Genomic DNA, 24,804 nt, shown 5'->3' with positions numbered 1-24,804 from the left:
CCTATGGAATGCAAAAAAATATTTGCAAGCCACTTATCTGATAAGAGATTAATATTCAAAATATACAAGGAACTCATACAACTCAACAGCAAAAACACCCAATCCAATTAAAAAATGGGCAAAATCTGAATAGATATTTTTCCAAAGACAACATACGAATGGCCTACAAGTTCATAAAAAGGTGTTCAACATCACTAATCATTAGGGAAATGCAAATCAAAACCACATTAAAATATCACTTCATACCTGTTAGGCTATTATCAAAAAGACAACTGATAACAAATGCTGGAAAGAATACAGAGAAAAAAAAACCTCGGTACACTGTGGGCAGGAGTGTAAACTGATATAGCCACTATGGCAATAGCATAAAGGTGCCCCAAGAAATTAAAAAGAGAACTATCATATGATCCAACAATTCCATTTCTGGGTATACATTCGAAGGGAACAAATTCATTATCTCAGGGAGGGATAAATTAGGAGTTTGGGATTAACACATACACACTCCCATATATAAAATAGATAATCATCAAGGGCCTACTGTATAGCACAGGGAACCCTATTCAATACTCCGTAATAACCTACATGGGGAAAAAAATCTGAGAAAGAATGAAAAAAAATATATATATGCATAAATGAATCATTTTACTGTATACCTGAAACTACCATGACATTGTAAATCAACTATAATATAAAATTAACATTTTAAAAATATCATTATCTCAAAGAGATATCTGTTGTCCAAGTTCATATTATTTACAAGGGCAAGGACTTCCTGTTTTGGCTCAGAGGGTTAAGAATCTGACTAGTAATCATGAGGATGTAGGTTTGATCCCTGGCCTTGCTCAGTGGGTGAAGGGGACTGGCATTGCTGCAAGGTTTGGCTTAGGTTGCAGATGTGGCTTGGATCTAGCATTGCTGTGGCTGTGGTGTAGGCCAGGAGTTGCAGCTCTGATTCAACCCTAGCCTGGGAACCTCCATATGCCATGGGTGCGGCCCTAAAAAGACAAAACAAAAACAGAAAAATATGGGAAAAAAAATAGGCGAGATACAGAAATAACCTAAGTGTCCGTCAACAGATGAATGCATAAAGACGTGGTATGGAGTTCCCTTGTGGTGCAGCAGGTCAAGAGTATGGTTTGTACTCTGGCGGCTTGGGTCAATCTGTGGTGCAGGTTTGATCCCTGGCACAGGAACTTCCACATGTCGTGGATGCAGCCCCCCCCCAAACAACTAAATAAATGCAATGGGGTATTATTAATTTTTTTTGTCTTTTTTTCAGGGCCACACTTGCGGCATATGGAGATTCCCAGGCTAGGGGTCAAATCAGAGCCATAACGCCAGCCTACACCACAGCATTGCAGGATGTGAGCCGCGTCTGCAACCTACACCACAGCTCACAGCAACGCAGGATCCTCAACCCACTGAGCAAGGCCAGGGATCAAGCCGATATCCTCAAGGTTACTAGTCAGATTCATTTCCACTGAGCCATGACAGGAACTCCTGGAATACTATTCAGCCTTGTGACAACATGGATGAAGTTGGAGGGCCCTGTGCTAAGTGAAACAAGCCAGACGGAGAAAAACAAATACTGCATGGTATCACCTATACACAGAATCCAAAAAAACTGAACTCACAGAAATAGAGAGTAGAATGGTGGTTGCCAGGAGGTGAAGTTGACGAAAATAGGGAGAAGCTGGTAAAAGGATACAAATTTTCAATTATAAAATGAATAAAGTAGGATTAACATATAATGTGGTATCAGATGGTTTTGCTGGAAAATTCTACCAAATGTTTATATAAAAATCAGAGTTCCTGTTGGGGCTTAGCAGAAACGAATCTGACTAGCATCCATGAGGATGCAGGTTCGATCCCTGGCCTCACTCAGTGGGTTAAGGATCTGGTGTTGCCGTGAACTATGGTTTAGGCTGCAGACTCGGCTTGGATCCTGTGTTGGCTCTGGTTGTGGTGTAGGTCAGCGGCTATAGCTCTGATTTGATCCCTAGCCTGGGAACCTCCATAGGCCACAGGTGTGGCCCTAAAAGACAAAAAACAAAAAACAAATGTTTATAGAAAAATTAACACCAATTCTGTATAATCTCTTTCAGAAAACGGAAGAGCATAGGACACCTTTCAACTCATTTTGTGAGGTCAGTCTTATCCTGACGATAAAACTGGAATGCTGTATAATTAAGAATTTGGGTGGTTTTTGTCCCTGGTACTGGGAGAAGCCCTCTACCCTTGGAATGTACCAGTTAAAAGAGATTGCCCTTTTTTTTCAATTCACAGCAGGGCTCTAGGATAGTTTCAAGACCAGCCAGCAGCCATGCTGCAAAGACCAACTAAGTGGCCTTGAACCACATGGTCTTGGCCTGACCTCCAGAGAGGGGAGGGGAGACGGCAGATTGGGTTTAATCATGCAGCCACTGATTCAGATTCAATCATGCCTATGTAATAAAACCCCAAATAAAAGCCTAGACACCTGAAGCTGGGTTAAGTTTCCCTAGTTGGTGATACACACTGATGTGGCAGAAGAGTGATATATGCTGAGGACACAAAAGCTTTGCATTTGGAGCTCTCCCAGACTTTGTCTAAGGGGTCTCTTAGATGGTCCTGATTTGTTTCCTTTATAATAAAACCATATCCTAACCGGCACTTTTCTGAGTTCTGTGAGTTGTTCTAGTAAATGTGATGGGATAATGGGAACCCCCAATTTGTAGCCAGGTGGGTAGAAGTGCAAATGCCCTGACAGCTGTGGACCGTGGGGCTGGTGTCCAAAGTGAGGAGGTTTATGGAGGTCAATGCCCCTAACCTGTCAAATCTGACCTGACAGCAGGTAGTAAGTGCCAGAATTACACTGCACAAAGACAGATAAAGAAAATGCAATCCAGTATCTCATGAGTGAAGATATAAAAATCATCAACAAAATATTAGCAAACAGAATACAGCAACCTATAGAAAGAATTATACTTCATGACCAATTGGGATTTATTCCAAGGATCCAAGGCTAATTCAATATTTAAAAAATCAGGAGTTCCTGTTGTGGCGCAGTGGTTAACGAATCCGACTAGGAACCATGAGGTTGCGGGTTCGGTCCCTGCCCTTGCTCAGTGGGTTAACGATCCGGCGTTGCCGTGAGCTGTGGTGTAGGTTGCAGACGCGGCTCCGATCCTGCGTTGCTGTGGCTCTGGCGTAGGCTGATGGCTACAGCTCCGATTCAACCCCTAGCCTGGGAACCTCCATATGCCGCGGGAGCGGCCCAAGAAATAGCAACAACAGCAACAACAACAACAAAAGACAAAAAAAAAAAAAAAAAAAAAAATCAACCCCTGTAATCTATCATGGAAACAGGCAAAAGAAGAAAAATCACATGATCATATCAACTGATGCAAAAAAAAAAAAATCTGACAAAATTCAACTTCCATTCATGATAAAAACTCTCAGAAACCAAGCAACAGAAAGGAACTTCTCCAACTTTTAAGAGTAGCTACAAAAAAACCTACTGCTAACACCAAATTTAATGGTTAAAAACTGAATGATTTCTCCCAAGATCTGGGACAAGGCAAAATGGCTGCTGTCACCATTTCTATTCAACTTTGTACTGAACATCCCAGTCACATCATCAGGTAAGAAAAAGAAGGGTCATGCAGATTGTAAAAAAAAGAGAAAGAACTGTTTTTATTCACAAATGACTTAACTGTCTAAGTAAAAAAATCCCAAGAAATCTAGAAGAGGAAAAAACTTAGAATTTATAAATCCATTTATTTTACAAAGTTTTAGCACACAAAAACAAATCCAACTTCTATACACTAGCAAGGAACAACTGGTTAAAAAATAATACTGTTTACAATAGTTCTCCCCAAAATGAAATTTTTATGCATAAACTTTAAATGTGTACAGGATGTATACTGAAGAAATTAAAGAAGAACTATAAGAATAGGAGACATATATATTCATGGATTGGAAGACTCAAAATAGTACAAGACGGCAATTCTCTCCGAACTGATTTACAGATTTAACCAACTCCCAATCACAGTCCAGTAAAATTTTCTGTGTATGGGTAAGAGAATTCTCAAATTTCCAAGGAAAAGCAATGTAAACTAGAAGAGAAAAAATATTTCTGATAAAGAATAAAATGGGAGGAAACGACATCTGATTTTAAGTCTTTAAAATTGCAATAATCAGGAGTTCCCGTCGTGGCGCAGTGGTTAACGAATCCGACTAGGAACCATGAGGTTGCGGGTTCGGTCCCTGCCCTTGCTCAGTGGGTTAACGATCCGGCATTGCTGTGAGCTGTGGTGTAGGTCTCAGATGCGGCTCGGATCCCGCGTTGCTGCGGCTCTGTGAAGGCTGGCAGCTACAGCTCCGATTAGACCCCTAGCCTGGGAACCTCCATATGCCGCGGGAGCGGCCCAAAGAAATAGCAAAAAGTCAAAAAATAAATAAATAAATAAATAAAATTGCAATAATCAAAACAATGTGGCATTGAAGAAGGAACAGACACAGAGACCAATGAACTGATACAGGCCCACAGAGATATAACCAACTGATTTTTGACAATGGTGCAAAGGCAATTCAAAAAGGACAATCTTGGAGCTCCCGTCATGGCTCAGTGGCTAACAAACCCGACTGGTATCCATGAGGATGCAGGTTCGAACCCTGGCCTTGCTCAGTGGGTTAAGGATCCAGTGCTGCCGTGAGCTGTGGTATACAAGTTGCAGACGTGGGTCAGATCTGGTGTTTCTGTGGCTGTGGCACAGGCCAAAGCTGTAGATCTGATTCAATCCCTAGCCTGGGAACCTCCATATGCCGTGGGTGCGACCCTAAAAAGACAAAAGACCAAAAAAAAGGATAATCTTTCCAACAAATGGTGTTGGAACAGTTAGGCATTAAAAAAAAAAAATTAACAGATTAGACTTTACAAAGATTAAAATCTTTTGTGAAAGGCACTGTTATGAAAATGAAAGGGTAAGCTACAGAAGATAATTGCAAAACACATATGCGACAAAGGACTTGTGGAGAATAAATACATAGTTATTTTAAAATTTTTAAAGAAAACTCAATAGTAAGAAAACAACCAAATTTAAAAATGAGCAAAAAGGAATTCCCTGGTGGTTCAGGGTTAAGGATCAGCACTGTCACTGCTCTGGTGCATGTTTCATCCCTGGCCTGGGAACTTCTGCATGCCTTGGGCAAGGCCAAAAATCTTTTAAAAATAAAAGTTTAAAAAAATGAACAAAAGACTTAGGGCACTTCACCAAAGGGATATACACACAGCAAATAAATACACAAAAAGATATTCAACATCACTGGCCATTAAGGAAACAGAAATGAAAACCACAATGAGATACCACTGTGCGCCTGCTAAAACGATTTAGAAATAGTTAAAATAGGGACTCAAGGGTTGGTAAGAAACTGCAACAACTGGAACTCTCACACTGGTGGTGGGAACATAAATGGTACGGCCACTTGGAAAGACGGTTTGAAAGTTTTTTATAAGTTAAACATATACTTACCATACAACCCAGCAATGTCACTCCTGGGTACCTAGTCTAGAGAAATGAAAACTTATGTTCAAATAAGTATCTATACACAGACATTATAGCAGCTCTAGTCATACTGCCAAAACCTGGGAACAACTAAGATGTTCTTCAATGAGTGATGGATAAACAAACTATAGTACATCCATACAGTGGCACATTACTGAGCGATAAAAAGGAATAGACTATTAATACATGCAACAATTTGGATGAATCTCAAAGACATACTGAATGAAAGCCAGCCTCAAAAGCCTGCATTCGATGTACATGACATTCTCAAAAAGAGAAAACTTTAGTGACACAGAACAGAGCAGTGACTGCCAGGGGATTAGAGATGAGGAAAAAGGTGTGATTATAGAGTGACAGCAAGAAAGAAAATTTGGGGGTGCTAAAACCATTCTGTATCTCAATTGTGATAGAGATTACACAAATCTTTACAGGTGTTAAAATTTATGGAACTGCACACCAAAAAAAAGTTGATTTTACTCTATGATAATGAAAAATACAAATTGAAGTAAGATGCTCAGGCCCATGTCTAAGGCTTAGCAAATCAGGATCTCCAGTAATGTGATGCATGCAGCTGGTTACATTTTTAAGATGCTCCACAGATGATCTCCAAGGACAAGAAGGGCCAACTGCTGTAACTTTCTCGAATTTGATTTCTCCAGTATTCTACTTGTTTAGGTCAGGCCCTCATCTCTCATCAGGCCTACTGACTCATCTTCATTCTTGAACCCTATCAGCGCCAAAGTGATCTTTAACAGGCTAAAGTTCAAGCTCTTTAGCATGGAGCACAAGAATCTCTAAGATTTGGGCCCTGTCTACCACACTCATCTCTCTACATGCCCTTCCTTGCACTTCACACTTGACTAATAAAAGAACACTCTAAATCCCCTGAAGTGATCTCCTTTTCTACACCTCTAGGCTTTTGCTCAAAGTATATGTCCTCTGCCTAGAATTCTACCCCCACTACTACTCTGCCTGGCAAATACCTTTCAAGACTGCTTCAGTCATGTATTCCATGTCACTCCCAATTAAAAATCTTCAGTGGTTCCCTACCCATAATCACCATCATCTATAATACTGTCCAAGAACCTCATCTCCTCCATTCCTGCCTCACCCATTTAAGACTCTTAAAATGCCAATCTTCTAGGTACCATTTCCCATACTTCATGTTCGTCGCTAGTTATGCCTTAGCTAATAATGCTCTTCCCTCCTCAGATTTCTTTTCACATTCATCTTTTCCTGGCTCATACCCATTCATTCCTCTGCGTAAAAAAACAGCTATCATTGCCAAGAAATCTTCCCCATACTTCCAGGCTAAGATAATTACATACATCCATTCGACACCTTCCTCTGGTTATCACTATCACAATACTTACTTTAATATGCTGAAATTATTGTGTGTCCATCTCCCACAATTTGCTCCTAAACAGCAAAGGCCATCATTTCCATCTTTATATTTTTCAAGTTTAGCATGAAATCTGGGACAAGAGGTACTCAGCAAACAAATGTTTCTTGAAGAAAGCAATAAATTAAATTTACTGGGCAAATTAATATGTATATCTTTTTCTCCAAAAAGATCTATGTGGTTCATTATATGCTGATAACACCTAAACTATTTACAGCTCTCCTCTCTCTCCTAAGTTTTTGTCAAATAAACAAAAAAAACAAAAACAAAAGCTAAAAACAACTGTCAACTAAGCGTCTTACATACACCTCAAAATCAACCTTAATGTATCCATTTTCTTCCTAACCCCTCTCTCAAATGTGCTTATTTTCTTATACTGTCTTTTTTGGTGAATGAATCCAACAACCCAAAATAACCTGGTTAGAAACTTCAGGATCATCCTCAATGCATTTCTTTCCCTCATTTCTCACATCCAAACAGTTATGAAGTCCTGTCGATTTACTGAGATCTTTTCAAGTTCAAGCCCTTGCTTCTTCAAACAGGGCTATGGCAACAGCTTATTAGTACAATGGTCTCACTGCCTAAAGTTCTGAATCCCAGCAATCTATTTCTCATAGAGACAACAGTGATCTTTCTGAAATGCAACATCATCATTTCCCTCCTTTGCTTGGCATCTAATTGTTTACAAGAAAGTCTAAATTCCTTGGGATGGCATAAAAGGTCTTCAATGATCTGTCTCCTGCTGTGTTATCCAGACGTTTCTCTCCTCATCCATTCTATCAAACTATAACCTACCGACAATGAACTTCCTTCAGGTCCCTAAGTGTAGCCGTACTATCTCATACATCTATGCTCAAGCAACTCATTCTACCTGGAGTGTTCTCAGGCATCTAGTGATCTTCCAAGCCTGAGGTCTAAGGTGATTCTCCCATAAAACTGTACCTAGATCCATGCCCAACCCAGCCACTACTCAATTCTTTCTTTGGGCTTCCACCAATTTCACATACCATAATATCTGTTTATCACTTATAAAATTTATTTATTGCAATCTATTTCCCCTAAGAAGGCTATAAATTCCTTGAGGGGAGGGACCATATATAAGTAACCTCTAGCATCCACAGTACCCAAGAGTTATACACACTGAAGGTGTTCAATAAACATTTGTTAATAAAAGCTACAAAGTCTTTATATTGGCTTTTAATCCTGTGATAAAACCAGAGTCAATAAAAAATTTAATATACAAAACACTGGCCACATAGACAAAATCCACTAATTTACTTTTTTAAAAGAAAATAACTAAAGGGCATGATTCCCCAAATACACAAAACAAGCTATCATCAACAAATTATAAAGAACGCTTTTTCATGTTTTAAATATTACACATTCTATGTGCAAAGTAAAGAAGCCTGTTTTTTTTAACACTGTCTCACCTCACCGTTCTACACCTATTTGCTCTTTCTTATCTATAGCCTCATGCTATCCTGCTATCCTTAGATTATACAAAGAAGCTTTTTCAGGCCTATCCACAGTCCTGTCTGACCCGTAATGTTCTATATTCCAAAGTTAATCCATGCTCTCCCATTATTCTGTCAAAACTTTCCTTCCTGCACTGGGGCAACACTCAGGTAGATGTGGAAGACAAGAAAGCATTCTCCAGAAACCTAAGGACAGTACAAATATATAAAGAACTAAGATGTTTAATATTCCCAAAGACTATCTGCACTTTAAGAGGCAATTATAAATACAAATAAATATTGAATTAGTAAAAGGAGAGAAGACTTCCGAAAACCATGTTTCCCAATAGGCAAGGAAGACCAAGAATCTGCAAAACTAAGTCTATGCCAACTAACACCACTAGACCTTGAAAAGATGGCAAGAAATATAGTACTCCTTCTCTCTTTTTTTTTTTTTTTTTTTTTTTTGGCCACCCCCACGGCAATGCAGAAGTTTCTGGGACAGGGATCAAACCTGTGCCACGCAGTAACCCAAGCCACAGCAGTGACAATACTGGATGTTCAACCACTAGGCCACCAGAGAACTCCAAGAAATACTGTACTCTTGAATCAATTTTTCATACCTTTTCTAAATGTGTTGAGAAATCCACAATGGATACACATGTGGAAACGAGATCTTCTGAAACCTATAAACTGTCCTTGGCTTGGGTTCAGAGGAATTGAAAACTATGACTTCCTTGTATTTTTCAAGATACAGCAACCAATGAGGTTCTCTCAAAATGAATTTTTAATTCTTATATTTAGATAGGAGTTCCAGTGGTGGTGCAGCGGAAATGTTCCAACTAGGAACCACGAGGTTGTGGGTTCGATCCCAGGCCTCGCTCAGTGGTTAAGGATCCGGCATTGCTGTGAGCCATGGTGTAGGTCTCAGATGAGGCTCGAATCTGGCGTTGCTATGGCTCTGGTGGAGGCTGGCAGCTGTAGCTCCGATTAGACCCCCACCCTGGGAATCTCCATATGCTTCGGGTACCATCCTAAAAAGACAAAAGACAAAAAGAGGAAGGTGTGGTACATATATACAATGGAATACTACTCAGCCATAAAAATGAACAAAATAATGCCATTTGCAGCAACATGGATGCAACTAGAGATTCTCATACTAAGTGGAGTAAATCTAAAAGAGAAAGACGAATACCATAGGATATCACTTACATGTGAATCTAAAATATGGCAAAAATGAACCTATCTACAAAACAGAAACAGATCACGGACAGGGAGAACAGACTTGTGGTTGCCAGTGAGGACAAAGGAGAGAATGGGACTGACTGGAAGTCTGGGTTATTAGATGCAAACTATTACATTTAGAATAGATAAGCAATGAGGTCCTAGTGTATAGGGAACTATATCCAGTCTCTTGGGATAGACCATGGTGGAAGGTAATATAAAAAGAGGAATGTGTATATATATGTATGACGGGGTCACTTTGCTGTACTGTAGATATTGGCACATTGTAAATCGACTATACTTTAATAAAAAAATACATAAAATTGAAAAAATTTCCTTGTATTTGCAATACTTTTTCTATATATACCTATACATATTTGTTTTTAAAAAATGCTATTATATAATCTACTTTTTCTACTCACTCATCCTCCTATCTTAATAAATATATTTGCAACACACCACCACTCAGTTCTTTGTACTATCCCACTGTATGGACATACCATTATTTAAATAACCAATCCCCTATTTTGACAACTTGAGTTATTTTCCACTTTTAGCAATTATAAAGAGCACAATGATGAATAAACTTGTACATCTATCTTCACAACATATCTTGATTATTTCCTAAAAATTTTTTAGAAATAGAATTTGAGACAAAGGGAATGAAAGGCATGGAAGGATGAAAGAGTCAGGGAAAGGAGAGGAAAAAAAGAAGACAGAAGGAGAGGTAGAATAGACAGATTTAAAAATACAGGAGATCTGTGGTGCAGTGGGTTAAGGAACTGGTCTTGTCACTGCAGCACACTGGGTCACCACTGTGGCTCAGGTTAAATTTCTGGACTGGGAATTTCCATGTGCCACAGGCATGACAAAAAAAAAAAAAAAAGAAAAGTCTGAGTTTATTAGCATTAGCAGAGTTGCTCTATTATTTTCAGCAAATTCCAAAATTACTCAGGTTTACCTAGGTTTACCTAGGCTGAAACTTGCAATCCTAACAAACAAAACACTTCTTTGGAAGCTTTTTTTCTCTGCCTAGAAATTCATGGGATTTTTTTTTTTTTAATCTTTTATTTTAAATAATATTGCTAGACTGAGACTTGTAAGAGTCTCTAAATACTGAGTTTTTTACTTCCTGGAATATGGCCGTTTTCATACACAGGCTTTTTTTTTTTTCTTTTGTCCTTTTAGGGCCACACCAGCAGCATATGGAGGTTCCCAGGCTAGGGGTCTAATTGGAGCTGTTGCCACCAGTCTACAACAAAGCCACGGCAACGCCAGATCAAAGTTGAGTCTGCAACCTACACCACAGCTCATGGCAACACTGGAACCTTAACCCACTGAGCAAAGCCAGGGATCAAACCTGCAACCTCATGGTTCCCGTTCAAATTCGTTTCCACTGCACCACGATGAGAACTACAACACAGGTATTTTTTTAGTGCAGCTTCCTTCATTACGTCTTTGATTACTGCTTCGTTCACAATTTTACTTTTTTCGTTTTGTGTTTCGGAAAAAGAATTTTCCATGTTGAATAGTTTTGGTTTTCTTCCTCTATACCCAGCTCTTTTCTCTCATTCTTTCAGCTTTTTTCATTTCTCCTAGGTCTAGTTCTAGACTGCCATCAATATGGTTTTTCCACAACATAGTATATTTTCCTCCATTTCTGCAATTCAGTGATCATTTGGGAGGTCACATCACAGATCGGTAACCAGATGTCAGGTTACCCACCAATTATTTTTTAAATTGTCTCAATTGCTTTAAAATATATCTTTATGGGAGTTCCTCTCGCAGCACAGTGGAAACGAATCCGACTAGGAACCATGAGGTTGCGGGTTCAATCCCTGGCCTCATTCAGTGGGTTAAGGATCTGGCAGTGCTGTTAGCTGTGGTGTAGGTTGTCAGCTACAGCTCTGATTCAACCCCTAGCCTGGGAACCTCCATATGCTGTGGGTGCGGCCCTAAAAGGTAAAAATAACAACAATTATAATAATAAAATAAAATGTCTTTATGAATCAAGAATGTTTTCACATATATCAATGCTGATAGAGATTGTGAGGGTTTGAAAAGGAGAAGGAAAGACAGAGAAGGAAAACTAGGTAGGAAATGGATATAAAAGGAATAATTCCAAAAAGAGAAACTGAAATATTGTGGTAATTTCTTTAAATGAAAAAGGATATTTAAATTTTTAAAAAATGGAAAAAGTGAGAGAAAGCTAACATTCTTGACATTTAATTTCCAAACTCAAAAAATTTTCATTTTCTTACCAATGTTCTCAAAAGCGAAATTATTAACTAGACAGAATATTTGAGGACATTACTGAATCAATGAAACTTTACACTAAAAAGTTTTAGTCAAGCGAACTAGTGACAAGTATCTTATTTATACTGAACAGCAGCAGGCATGCCTGAGTGGCATAATGAACAAAGTTCTTTATTTGCTATTAATGAAAGATTATACCACCTTAAAAAATGGTGAAGACAGAAAACGTCAGTAAAATCAGAAACCATGTGGGGGAGTATTAAAACAAACAAAAAAATCAAGATTCAATTTGACATAAAAACTGTTCAAAAAATATTCATAAATGTAATTTTAACTTAGTAATAAAACAGAAAAAGACTAACCTCTGAACACGTTTCTCATTCAAAACAAGAAAAACCAACCAAACAAAAAGAATTATAATGATTATGACGTGAATGCCCAGTTTTTTGGTGGGAACTAGATTGGGGCATATTGATCACCTAATCAGGTGTGCTTTTTGAAATGTAAAAGAAAATTAAAGAAAGAACTGAAACAACCTATTAAAAAAAAAAAGGAAAAGGAAAACAACTCAATGAAGATATAACCACATAGAAAAGCCTAACAGTGCACTTTGGCATATTCATTCACTTTTTAAGGAAGCATATGCTACATACCACTAACAAAAGTACCTTTCCTTCTCATTTGCCACTCAGGTCTTCTCTGATAGCCATAAAAATGGGGGTTGGGGGTAGGAACAGAGAGAATAAAATACTTTCATTTCATATATCCAAAAACACAGATTCATCATTGCATTTAGGAAAAAAGTACATTCTGATAATGTAAATTTAATTTCTGTCCATGCCTCTTCTAGAAAAATATCTGTAAACACAGTATTCACTATAAAATAACCATCTTGGAACTGGTACAGACTTTAAAAGCTTAATTATTAACTATTAAATGTTAATTATTAACTGGTATCAAACATATTACACCTTATTTCTATTCTTCACTATTACTAGAAGATGCATGTAGTTCCATTTTCATTTCTAAAGATAAAGCACATGAGAAACTGCACATAAGATTTTGCTTATCACTGCATTAAGCAGTCTCAATTATCACGTAAGAATTAACACTTAGGGAATAGCGGCATGAGGACCCAACAAAATGAATGAAGTAAGACAATCAACTTCTCAACTTTAACACTTTTTATCTAATATACAAGAATAAAAGGAAAGAAATGCTGAGTAAATATTATGTTAATAAGATGTTAAGAGAGTATAAAAGAAAGAATTAAAGAAATAAAAGAGCATCCTAAAATTATTTGGAAAAAGAATCAAGCAACATTATAAAAAATGTTAAGCACTAAGTAGAATGGAATTAGATATGATAAAATGAGTTTTAAACTTACTTAGTAACTGCTTATCAACACCTGACTATTAATTCTAAGAGAGAAAGTGAACTTACATGTAACTCATATTATATGCTAATAAAGCTCAAGGGAAAAAATTTGAAAAAAACAATAAAACTTACAGAAAACAAAAATATGCCTATCCTAACTATAAAGAGTAGTTTTAATGCCTTTGATACATACTTTTAGAATAGAAAAAAAAATGCAAAGGAACAATGAAAAAGAACAGTTACATAAAAATGGATCAAAGCCAATAAAAAGAGTAAATACTCGGTCTTGTGTTCAAGTGCACCCAGCACAAGTATAATATACGGCAATTTTGCCTAAGGAACAAGAACCATAAATGGCCATATGCTAACTCTGTGAGCTTCGTCTTAGGGTTTAAATAATTCTGTGTACATAACAAACACTCCTGAATTTTGCAGGGATTAATAAAAATAAAAGGAAAAATGTATGCAGCAAATTTTAAACGTAAATGCTCCTAAATTCATACTTACTAAAATTCTAGGTAGGAAGACACATAGATATAGTATATAAAAAATACATGAGGAGTTCCCTTGTGGCATAGCAGGTTAAAGACACAGCATTATCAATGCAATGGCTCAGATCATTGCTGTGGTATGAGTTCAATCCCCGGCCCAGGATCTCCCACATGCCTTGGGCATGACCAAAAAAAAAAAAAAAGCACATGAAATAATGAGACTGTACAAAAGAAGCCAGAGACATATTACCAGTTATTTTTAGGTGAAGTCTTGTCTGTAATTTCCCATAAGATAACATTTTAATAAGATTTTGTTTTTATTTCAATTCTTAAAATGATCTGAAATGCTATAAAATATTAAGATAGAAAGCACAAGTGAGATGGAGTTCCCGTCATGGCTCAGTGGTTAATGAATCTGACTAGGAACCATGAGGTTGCAGGTTCGATCCCTGGCCTTGCTCAGTGGGTTAAGGATCTGGCATTGCTGTGAACTGTGGTGTGGGTCTCAGACGCGGCTCGGATCCAGCATTGCTGTGGCTCTGGCGTAGGCTGGTGGCTACAGCTCCAATGAGACCCCTAGCCTGGGAACCTCCATATGCCATGGGAGAGGCCCTAGAAAAGACAAAAAAAAAAAAAAAACAAACAAACAAAAAAAAAAAAAAAGAAAGAAAGCACAAGTGAGAGTATTTTTAAAGGGTTAGGAATACAAGTACCATGAAAGCTAGCCTATCAAGAATCCTTGGGAGTCACACAGGACAGAATTTTCCAAATGGCTCAAATAAAAATCTTACTTTAAAATTTTGTTAAAAGTCTTAGAAAGATACACAGAAAAACACACATGAATCTGCCTGCCTTCTTAGAGAACAGACTAGAAGGATCTGTTTTGTAAGACAGACCCAGGGATGACAATATGAACACATAGTACACAATTTGATTGCCCTCAGGATTCACTGAAATGTACAGAGCAATATTTTCATACATTGTTGTTGACTGATTGTTTCTTTATCTATGATGTACTTTTGCCTTTTTTCTTAGCAGTGCCTTTCTTTCTATGGATGCCCTCCTTTCCCATTTTGTTATCTGTTACTTGTAAACAGTTCAGTGATTAAGGGTACAGTTTAGGACAGCCGCAATAAGCCACAAGACACTCATATTCCCACTCTGCCAAACACAGCTCTAAACCTCAGTTTCTTCATTTGCAAAATACAGATAATAATAGCACCTTAGCGCATAAGGTTGTTTTGACAACTAACTGAGATAAAGCCAATGAAGTATTTAATTGGCACAGAACTTGGCATACAGTAAACAGTCAATAAAAGTTAGCTATTTCTTTTCTTCCTATTATCGCCTCAGAAATAAGCTCAATTTTTGGAAAAATACATCTGCTCATGTGTATGTGTGCAGAATGAAGTCTGGAAAAAATTCTCGAAAAGCTAACAGTGTTTCGCTGAAATAACATTTCACATTAACTAGGACCACTAAAATCAAAAACACAGACAATAACAAATGTGGACTGGCAAGGCTAAATGAGAATTCCAAGTGGTGCAGCCATTTTGGAAAACAACTTAGTTTCTTAAAAAGTTAAGGTTATTATATGATCCAACAATTCCGCTCCTTGGTATCCATAAGAAATGAAATATCAGGCTCACATAAAGACTTGTGCACAAATATTTATTGCAGCATTGTTCAATCAACCCTAATGCCCATCAACTGTGAATAGATGAGCAAAATGCGGAATTCCGCACTATGGAATACTATTTAGCAATAAAAAGAAATGAAATACTGATACATCTACAACATAAAGGAACTTCAGAAACACTATGCTGAGTCAAAGAAGCCAGAAATAAAAGACCACATATGTATGACGTACAGTTATATGAAATGTCCAGAAAAGGCAAATAAGGACGCAGAAAGGAGATTAGTAGATGCCCAGAGCTGAGGCTGTAACAGGGATTAAATGTAAATGGCTGCTAGGCTTCTTACAGGGGTGATGGACATGTTCTAAAACTAGACTGTGGTGATGGTTGCACAACTCAATGAAATTTAGTAAAAATTGTTAACATTTAAAATGGGCATATTTTATAGACTGTAAATTACAATATCAATGAAGTTTTTTATAAAGCTAACTATGGTTATCTCCATTTTCATGGGTGATTTTTCCCCAAATTTTATTTGTGAAAATGGTTTGAAGAAAAGGATTTGTTTAAAAAAAAAAAAGTAACTTACAGGACTTACATGTGACTAAAAGTAAACTAAGGCACAAGGACTCTCCTTTGAGTAAATTGCTTGGTCCTCATATACCTATTCTGTCTGTATCTTTTATCGATTAATTGATTTCTCAGTAAGATGTGGATAAATAGTTATTAAGGAGCTGATTAGTGAAGTTTCACTGTATATTCTCTTGGATTCAAAGTTGAGAGAAAAACATTAACTGTCCCACATGGAGTTTTCTAAACTCCAGAAGTAATACTGTGATATGAAATACTTTTAAAATTGTTTTTCACCTTGTCTGAATAAGAAGATAACATAGGCTCTGCTCTAAAGACTGATGTAGTTATATCAAGACTAAATCTAATTAAAACAAAAATATCAACAGCAGAATACAAACAGTTTAAATACTTGGGCCCAGGACTCTTTTTTAAAGAGATTTCTCAAGACTCATGAACAATAAAGTCTCAGAATAACCCCCTTCTAGATTTATGAAACAGAGACCAGCCAAAGACAGTATTTGACTGTATGAAGATATACAGCAGACCCTGAACAAAAACAATATGGGTTTGAACTGCATGAGTCCACTTACACATGGATTTTAAAAGTAAACACTACAGTACTACTCGACCCAAAGCTGGCTGACTCCAAGGATGCAGAACCATGAATATGGAGGGCTGACTAAAGAGTTATACTCAGTTTCAACTGCTTGGAGGGTGGGTGCCCTGACCCCTATGCTATTCAAGTACATGCTATACCCTGAAAATAGAAGCCCAAATAAATCAAATTATGTCTAAAAAATTGGGATAAAGGAACTTTTATTAGTTTCCTGGGGCTGCTTCAACAAATTACCACAAAGTTGGTAGTTTAAAACAACAGAAATTTGGAGTTCCTGGGGTGGCGCAGCGGAAACGAATGCGACTAGGAACCATGATGTTGCCAGTTTGATCCCTGGCCTCGCTCAGTGGGTTAAGGATCCATCACTGCGGTGAGCTGTGGTGTAGGTCGCAGACGTGGCTCAGATCCCGCACTGCTATGGCTATGGTGTAGGAGAGCAGCAACAGCTCCAATTCGAGCCCTAGCCTGGGAACCTCCATATGCCGTGGGTGTGGCCCGAAAAAAAGACAAAAGACAAAAAAATAAATAAATAAATAAATAACAGAAATATGTTCTCTCACAGTTCTGGAGGCCCAAAGTCTGAATTCAAGGTGCTAGCAGAGCCATCCTGCCACTGTAAGTTCCAGGGAAGACTGCTCCTTTGCCCCATCCTAGCTTCTGATGACACCTGGCATTTCTTGATTTATGGCACCATAATGCCAATCTCTGTCTGCCTCTGTCTTTACCACAGCGTTCTTCCTCTGTATGTCTCTGTGTCCTTTAGATATAAGGATACCAGTCACTAGATTTAGTTCCTACCCTTAAATCCAAGATGATTGCATTTTGAGATGCTTAACTAATTACATCTGCAAAGATCCTATCGGAAAGAGACCAGATCAATTGTTTATTGTAACTGAAACTATGTGAAAGGCTCATTCTCTTAGGAAAAAATATCACTGAAAAAAAACCCTGACAACTCAAATTTGAAACTGTTTTGTGCCTTCTCAGTAGGATACGTCTTCCCATTTTAATTGTGTCCTTTTCTCAGTAGAAAATATCCTATAACTTCAGCAGGAAATTCTATCATAAAAAAATTCTAAAATACATGTAAAGAGATGAATGGAAATGTTTTACTATGTCAGCTTTTTTTCCAAAGGCTGTTTCTATCCCGGTGTTCCCCATCCCAGTGAATGCCTTCTCCAACAACCTTGTAGTTCTGGCTATGATTGTTGTCGTGCAATCAACCCATCAGCAGAGCAACCAACCCATCAGCAAATCCTGTCAACAGCTTTAATATATGTTCCAGATGCAACCAATTCTATTCCATCACCACCAGCCTGGTCCAAATCACCATCATTTCTGGCCAAAGTTGAGACTTTTAAAATGTAAATCTGCTTTGTCACCTTCTATAAAACTCTACAGTGACTTCCAGCACAGATGCAATAAAATCTAAAGAAGCCCTTTTCTTCTACCTTCTCCTTCTCACTCTTTCCCAGCCACACAAGCTTGGAAGGTACCTCGTCATGCTGTTCCCTCTATTTGCTTCATCCAGGTATTTGAAGGGTCACCTCATTGAAAGGCCTTTCCTGACAACCCTACCTAAAACTGAACTCCTGGTCATTCTCCTTTGACCTTTCTGAACTATTTTTTTTTTTTGACATAATAACAATCTAACAATATATTAGTTTGTTTTTTAATGTTAGCCTTATTGCCCTGGAAAATGAAAGCATATCTGGCTCAATGCTATATGCCCAGCACTCCAACAGTATCTGGCATGTACTAGTTCAACAAATAACTGAATGAAGAACATACCTAAGTTTTGAATGGCAACAATAATGTGTTCACGTATTTTCCCTCTTCAAATTCCCTCCTCTTTGTGAGGAGTATTATGACAAATATTCCTACAAATTACTTCTGATTCACAATGCGTTTTTATTCTGGTTCGAAAAAACAATTACCAACACAAGTTTCTCTGCAAGTTACACATTATCAGGAGAGACAAAAAGATGTCTGCCATGACATAGAAAAGAAAGAGCTAGAAAGGAAACAGTCTGTTGATCTTGATACCACTCTTTCCAACTACACTTCATTTCTGACTTTCTCCTTCCCACATAGGACTCCTACTTTCCAAAAACACAAGAATGCTTTCATCAGTAGTTAGGGCTATTGCATCTGCTTCATCTGTCCTCCCCCTGAATAGTGTCCCAAAGTAAATTTCAAGGAATAATGTTTCCTAAGGGTGTTGACAGACAGGGAAAGGGGTCAAACAAATTTAGGAAAATTTTCATTAAGCAAAATTGAGGGTTTTTTTTCTTTACTGTAGAGGACTCCTCAGAATCTTAACTATGTTAATGTGCACTATAAATCTCCACAATGAAAAGAGTTACATGTGGTAACCCAAACTTATTTTTTTCACCTCAAACCTAATGGAATTTTTCTTTCAGTCATTTCATTCATTGAGCCCTTCTTTCCTAGCTACCTCAAAAATTCTGGCAGCCTGACTTAGTGAAAACACTTTGTATTTTAGATATCAAGAAAGGTTTAAAAGGAGACTTGCTAATGATTATATTTATTTATACTATGATTAAAATAATTCACTGTAATAATTTTATAATTAAAATAATTCATTATTGGGAATAATAATGAGTTATTCCCAATAATGGGGATAAGTCATTTTTTGTAAATGGTCAAGAGTGACAGAAATTAAGAGAATTATTACAAGTAGCAGAAAACTGGGGTCAAAAGCAATCAGGCAACTTTCCCTCCACCCATACATCTTTTTTATAACATACTAACCAAAACAAGGGTGAGATTAGAGGGGTAGAAGGAAGCAAGCTCTGGTAAGTTTTTAGCCTAAGTATATTTACATTTCTGGAGGAGACTATAATTATAGCTAAGAGACTCCGTAAGAAACTAAACCAGTAGGATCACTTTGGAACATGATGAACACAAATTCACACCTTGTCTGATGCAAAAATTACTTCCTTCACAATTCCTCTTTTTCTCCATCATTTTCCCATCTTTCTGCAGGGATCCCACCCTCATCACTGACTCTGCAGGGTTACCCTTGTCTCTAAAACCTTCTTCTGGTCACCCCTTTCACTCCTATTCTGAATCACTGCCAGCTTCCAACCCTGAACTCACTCATCCTAACATCTGCAGAGTATCTTCACAGATATCTGATGTCAGAGGCAGAAGTTGAACTAGTCATAGATAGCTCTAACACCAAAGAAACTCTTGAAACTTGGGGACCTGACTGGAATATGGCCCAATTGCACCCTCCCCACGAAACAAACAATGCTACTACCTTCAAGCCCAATCTCTCAACAATCCTAAATTCTTTGAGCTAAAAATAGCTCAGCTGTTGTCTCATCTGCCAGCAGATGGCCAGACTATTTTTAATTCAGGATGCTGGAGAGCAGGAATGGATCAGGCTAAGCTAGGGCAGCCTAGAGGCCCTCACTCTGCAGAGTTCAGCGTTTGCTGCAGAGCTATAGTGGGGCAGGTACCAAGAGAGGGCAACCTAGAGCTATTCTTGGGTCTGTGGGCTTCACACTGATTGTAACAATATAGGTGTATGGGGTTTTGTTTCTTTTTTTTTTTTTTTTTTTTAACCACTTACTTCAAAATAAAGTCTGAAATGTAAGATAATTTAATACAAGTTTTAAATAATCGGCTTTAAAGGTTTCATTATTTTTCTTTTTGGGTAAATAAAAGTCCTTTAAGTGGTGTCTTTGAGAATGGATTTTATATAATAAAGTAAAATCTCCCCTAATCTAGATAAAGTTTTCTAAAAGCTATACTTAACAACAAAAAATACAATTTTCTTAAGAATACGTGATGAGCTGAATGAAATCTTGTGAGTATTATTTACAGGCCATTTTGCTAAAAGGTAATTAAATTAATTTTGAGTATTAGTGCTTTGAAATCTACTCACACACCAATAAAATTTTAAAACACAAAGGATTAAAAGCCTGGATATAAAAATACTACATATTTGCTTGTTTCTTGTCCATTTCCCTTCAGCTCCATATTAGGTACTCAATATAAATTCGGGGCAGGGGGTGGAGACGGAATGAATGCAGGCAGGTACACTTAGAAGGGTCATAACGACACCCACCTTTCTACTACCATGAACCAACTCCTATCCTCTCACAATCAGGGAGGACCAAACTAGGCCATTCCAGTTTACACTCCCACCCAGCCTGACAGACATACAGATATTAAGAGACCAAAGTGGGCCTGAGCCAGGTCACAACAGCGAAGAAGAAAAGGAAGATCTATAACAGTTTCCAGGGATACCATCTACTACAAAATATTACACTTTCTGAAAAGATAAAATGGGTTATCCTATCAACTTATGTTTGGGAGATAATGCAGATGGATAACTAGAAGGGAAGAAAACAAAGGTCATCAGAGATTAACTACCAGGAGACTGCTCAATGAGATTTTGTAGCAGACTAAATGTAGCTATAAAATGTGAGGGAAAAGCTCTATATATCAAGTAAAGAAAGTACTCTTGTGCCTAGTCCCTGCATGGGTAGTCACATTCTTCATAATAAGCTTCTCCTAACTAAAAGGAAGGGGCAAAAAACAAACAAACAACCCCCCCCCAACTGGAGTTCCCATGGTGACTCAGTCATTAACGAATCCGAATAGGAATCATGAAGTTGCAGGTTCCATCCCTGGCCCCATTCAGTGGGTTAAGGATCCAGTGGTACCGTGAGCTGTGGTGTAGGCTGAAGACGTGGCTCGGATCTGGCGTTGCTGTGGCTATGGTGTAGGCTGGCGGCTACAGCTCTGATTGGACCCCTAGCCTGGGAACCTCCGTATGCCATGGGTGCAGCCCTAGAAAAGACAAAAAGCAAAAAACAAACCCCAAACTGGCTAAACATCAAACAGACAATCTTGGTACAGCTGGTACACACACTACCAAGAGGTCCCTATGTCTAGAAATAGCAAGGACCAAGCTATAAGCCCTCTAAGGATGCCAATCAAGAGAGGCAGGAATACTCTCAACGGGCAAGTTAACAGAACAGTGTGTTCACATTCATGGCACATTAGAGAGGAAGCAACCTTACAATCATTAAGTTCAACATCCTAATTTTAAAGAGAAGGAAACTAAGGCCCAGGGACTTTATTACACTGCAAAGCAAGAGAACTGGGATTTAAACCCAGGATTGCACATTCTCCTCCCAGTGAGCTCTCGGTTAAAATATACTTACATTAGCATCTTGGGGAGAGAGAGAGAATAAATATATAAATAATGTATATACTATATATACAGACACACACAGAGAGTCCATTTCTTCATTCTAACACTTGTAATTGAGTGTATTAAAAGTATACTTTAACATGGAAAATATAGTTTCATACACTAAAAATTTAGTTTGAACTTAACTGCTTTAACCTGCAAGTTATTCATAAGCCTACACATAACAATTCTTTTAAAAATTCCCCAAATCACTCCTTCCCTCATCCCACCCCAAATTAATAATTATTTTTTTTAGGACAAGATTTAAATTCAATTTTCACCACTGTACAACATCTTCTTATACACCTAAAACAGTCTTTTGCTAGCTACAATAGCAAAAGCTGAACTTCTGATTCATGAAGGGTAAAAAAAACCTAAACTTAAACTCATTATATATAAAATTCAAAAAAAATTTAATGAAAAAATTTTAACGTTTTTCATACCACTTCAAAGGATCCGAAATAGAAGATGAAAAAAGCATAGATTATAGCAAGTTAAAAAGTTTTCTCTGTACAGTACAAAAAAAAAATTGTATTGGGGAAATAATTATTAAAAATTATAATAATAAAATACAATCTAAGTATTGGAAAAAAGTCTTCTACTTATTTAAATAATTAAAAGGAAAAGTTGCTTTTAAGCTGTCGTGACCCTTTAGCATACATCTAAGTTATTCTGGATTTTTTTTTCCCCTTCAAGGATGCTTTTTTCCCAAAGCCCACTTAAGCTTCGTTTTCTCTCAATTTGATGTAGTCTATTTCCGGGACTATAAAATAAAGCGCAGGCATTAGGAATTCATCTTTGTGTTTAATGTTCTGGTCTCGCCTTAAACGAATTCATCCTTGATGGATGCAACAGATCCACCGGTGGGTCCTCTCTAACAATTCCTCATCTGCCTGGCCTCGCTGTAGGTATTGTTCGGACTTACCCCGCTATGGGCTTCATTACACTAGATCGCTTCCGTCTGAACTATAAATCAGAATTCAAGCTTGAGAGCGGCTGCCACGGTCCAAACATGTGGCTGGTGGGTGTCATTGTCTTTTTCCTCTTCCCCATTCAAACCCTTCCTTCCTTGTCCCCTAAAGCCATCTTATCTAAAGGTCCTATCCTTCCCCGCTTTTATCTCGCCCCCCCACCCCTTAACCTCCGGTCTAGTTCTTCCAGGTCAGCCCAGTCGGATACCACATTACTCTGTTTTTCCCGTGGCGGAGGCGGAGAGATGTCAGAACAGGCTGCACCTCTCGCAAACCCCTTCTCGAGACTGTCAACAAGGGAACAACTTCAGCCTAGCTTCCCAAAGTACCACGCCAAACGACAAAGTTATGGAAATTACAAGACAGAACCCTTCCCACGCCCAATCCTGCCAAATCAGCTCCACCTCAATTTTCCACGCCAATAAACAACAGCTCCTCTTGCTGCCGCCTCACAAAGGGTGAGAGCCTGTCCGCACCGCACGGTCGGCCGACACAACCTGCTCTTCCCGAGTCGAGCCCGAGCGCAGCCGCCGGCCCCGGGCCGAGCTAACTAACTGCCCTTCCTCCTCCACCCTGCCTCTGCCCCCCATCCAGCCGAGTTACTGTCAACTCCAGCCAGGCGGCCGGGGCTCGGCGAGGGCTCCCCGAGGTTAGCGGCGCCGGCTCAGGGCGAGCCCCCAGCGACCCCACCTCCCGCGCCGGCGCCCCCCCCATTCCCCCACCCCCATCCCCGGCCTCCTCCCCACTCACCTAACGCCACCTCGCACGCTTTGCGCAGTTGGGAGTGATGCGCCTTCTTCACTTCCTTGTCGGCCAAAATCTTCTCCAGGGCCCGGGTCAGGAACATGTTCTTCGTCTTCTTCCCCTCATACATGGACGCAGAGAAGGAGGCGGCGGCTCGTCCGACCCGCGGCTCCCAGCGGCTGGAGGGGAGGAGGAGGGGGAGGAAAAGCGGAGAGAAAGGAGAGGGGGTGGAGGTGGGGAAGAGGAGGCGTGGAGGGCAGCGGCAGGATCAGGAAGGGGCGGGCGGCCGAGGAGCGCGGAGGTCGTCACCGCCCCCAGAGGGGCCGCGCCCGTGGGACCTCCGCTTCTCCCCGCCCGGGGGTCGTTTGCCGGCCACCCCGCTCCACTTGTCCCTCCGGCCCGGGGGCGGCGAGGGAGCCCAGCTCGGCGGCCGTCAGCCGGAGGCCGAGGGACGAGGCGGCGGCTCAGAGGCCCGGCGAGAGCAGGGCTGCCCTGGCTACTGTGGGGATTAGCACCCGCCGTGGCCGCGGACTGGCCTCCATCACCGCCGACCTGCCCCGGCCGCCATGTTGGGAGGAAACGACGCGTCACGCAGCGGCCGAACGGCTGCAGAGGAGGAAGCGGCGGCGGCAGCGTCGGCTGCCCAGAGCTGCCGCGGCGCCGGGAGGCAGGGGGCGGAGGGCGGCGCGGGAGGAGCGGCTCGAGCCGCAGCGCTACGGCGGCCCGGCGGGGCCTCGCCGCCTCCCGCGTTTGCCTGCAGGGCGGCGTGGGGCGTGGCGGGCGTCCTGCGGCGCCACGCGGGGCGCTTCGGGCTCCTCACTGGGGCTGCGCCCTGGCACCCGGAACCCCCGGGGCCGAAGCTCCTACTGAATGAATGGGTCTCCCAGCTGCGCTGCATCCACGTATCGGAAGCATATGGAGAGCCCCCCGGTGGGCGCGCGGCCCCTTCCGCTCCAGGGGTCACGGAAACAGCCGTCCGGCCCAGGTTCAGCCGCGCGGTCTTCACCTGGCACTCTCGATTTTCAGTTTCCTTACCAGCTGCACGAAACTGCTGTCCAGGTCCGTGCCCGCCGACTACCTCAGGATTCTCTCTTGGGAAGACTAAAACCAATCTGACAAGGATTGGGGACTGTTTCACTTTTTCATTTCTGTAGGATAAAAATCGGTAAACTCTAGGTTTCAGATCTCTACTGAATTGAGATTAAAGTTAAGGGAACAGGTGAATGCTTCTGATTGATGAGTTCCCTTAGAGCTCTATGCCATTAATACTAAGATTCGGC

At 39.8% G+C, this 24,804-nt stretch overlaps 1 protein-coding gene across 2 annotated transcripts in view; it reads right to left on the bottom strand.

Moving 5' to 3' along the window:
- ARFGEF1 (ADP ribosylation factor guanine nucleotide exchange factor 1) overlaps positions 1–24,198 on the bottom strand; it is a 148,095-nt gene extending 123,897 nt beyond the window's left edge. The window contains exon 1 of one of the 2 annotated variants that reach the window (XR_002343274.1): positions 23,531–23,853. Coding sequence is in view for 1 of the 2 variants with exons in the window: in XM_001928010.7 (XP_001928045.1) it covers positions 23,531–23,654 (124 nt within the window). In the remaining variant the exon portion in view is untranslated. Of the gene's footprint in view, positions 1–23,530 lie in introns of both variants that reach the window. The other variant, XM_001928010.7, reaches the window with a different exon arrangement.

This window comes from Sus scrofa, chromosome 4 (assembly GCF_000003025.6).
Source record: "Sus scrofa isolate TJ Tabasco breed Duroc chromosome 4, Sscrofa11.1, whole genome shotgun sequence".
Lineage (NCBI taxonomy): Eukaryota > Metazoa > Chordata > Mammalia > Artiodactyla > Suidae > Sus > Sus scrofa.
This window is presented reverse-complemented; position numbering and strand designations above follow the sequence as displayed.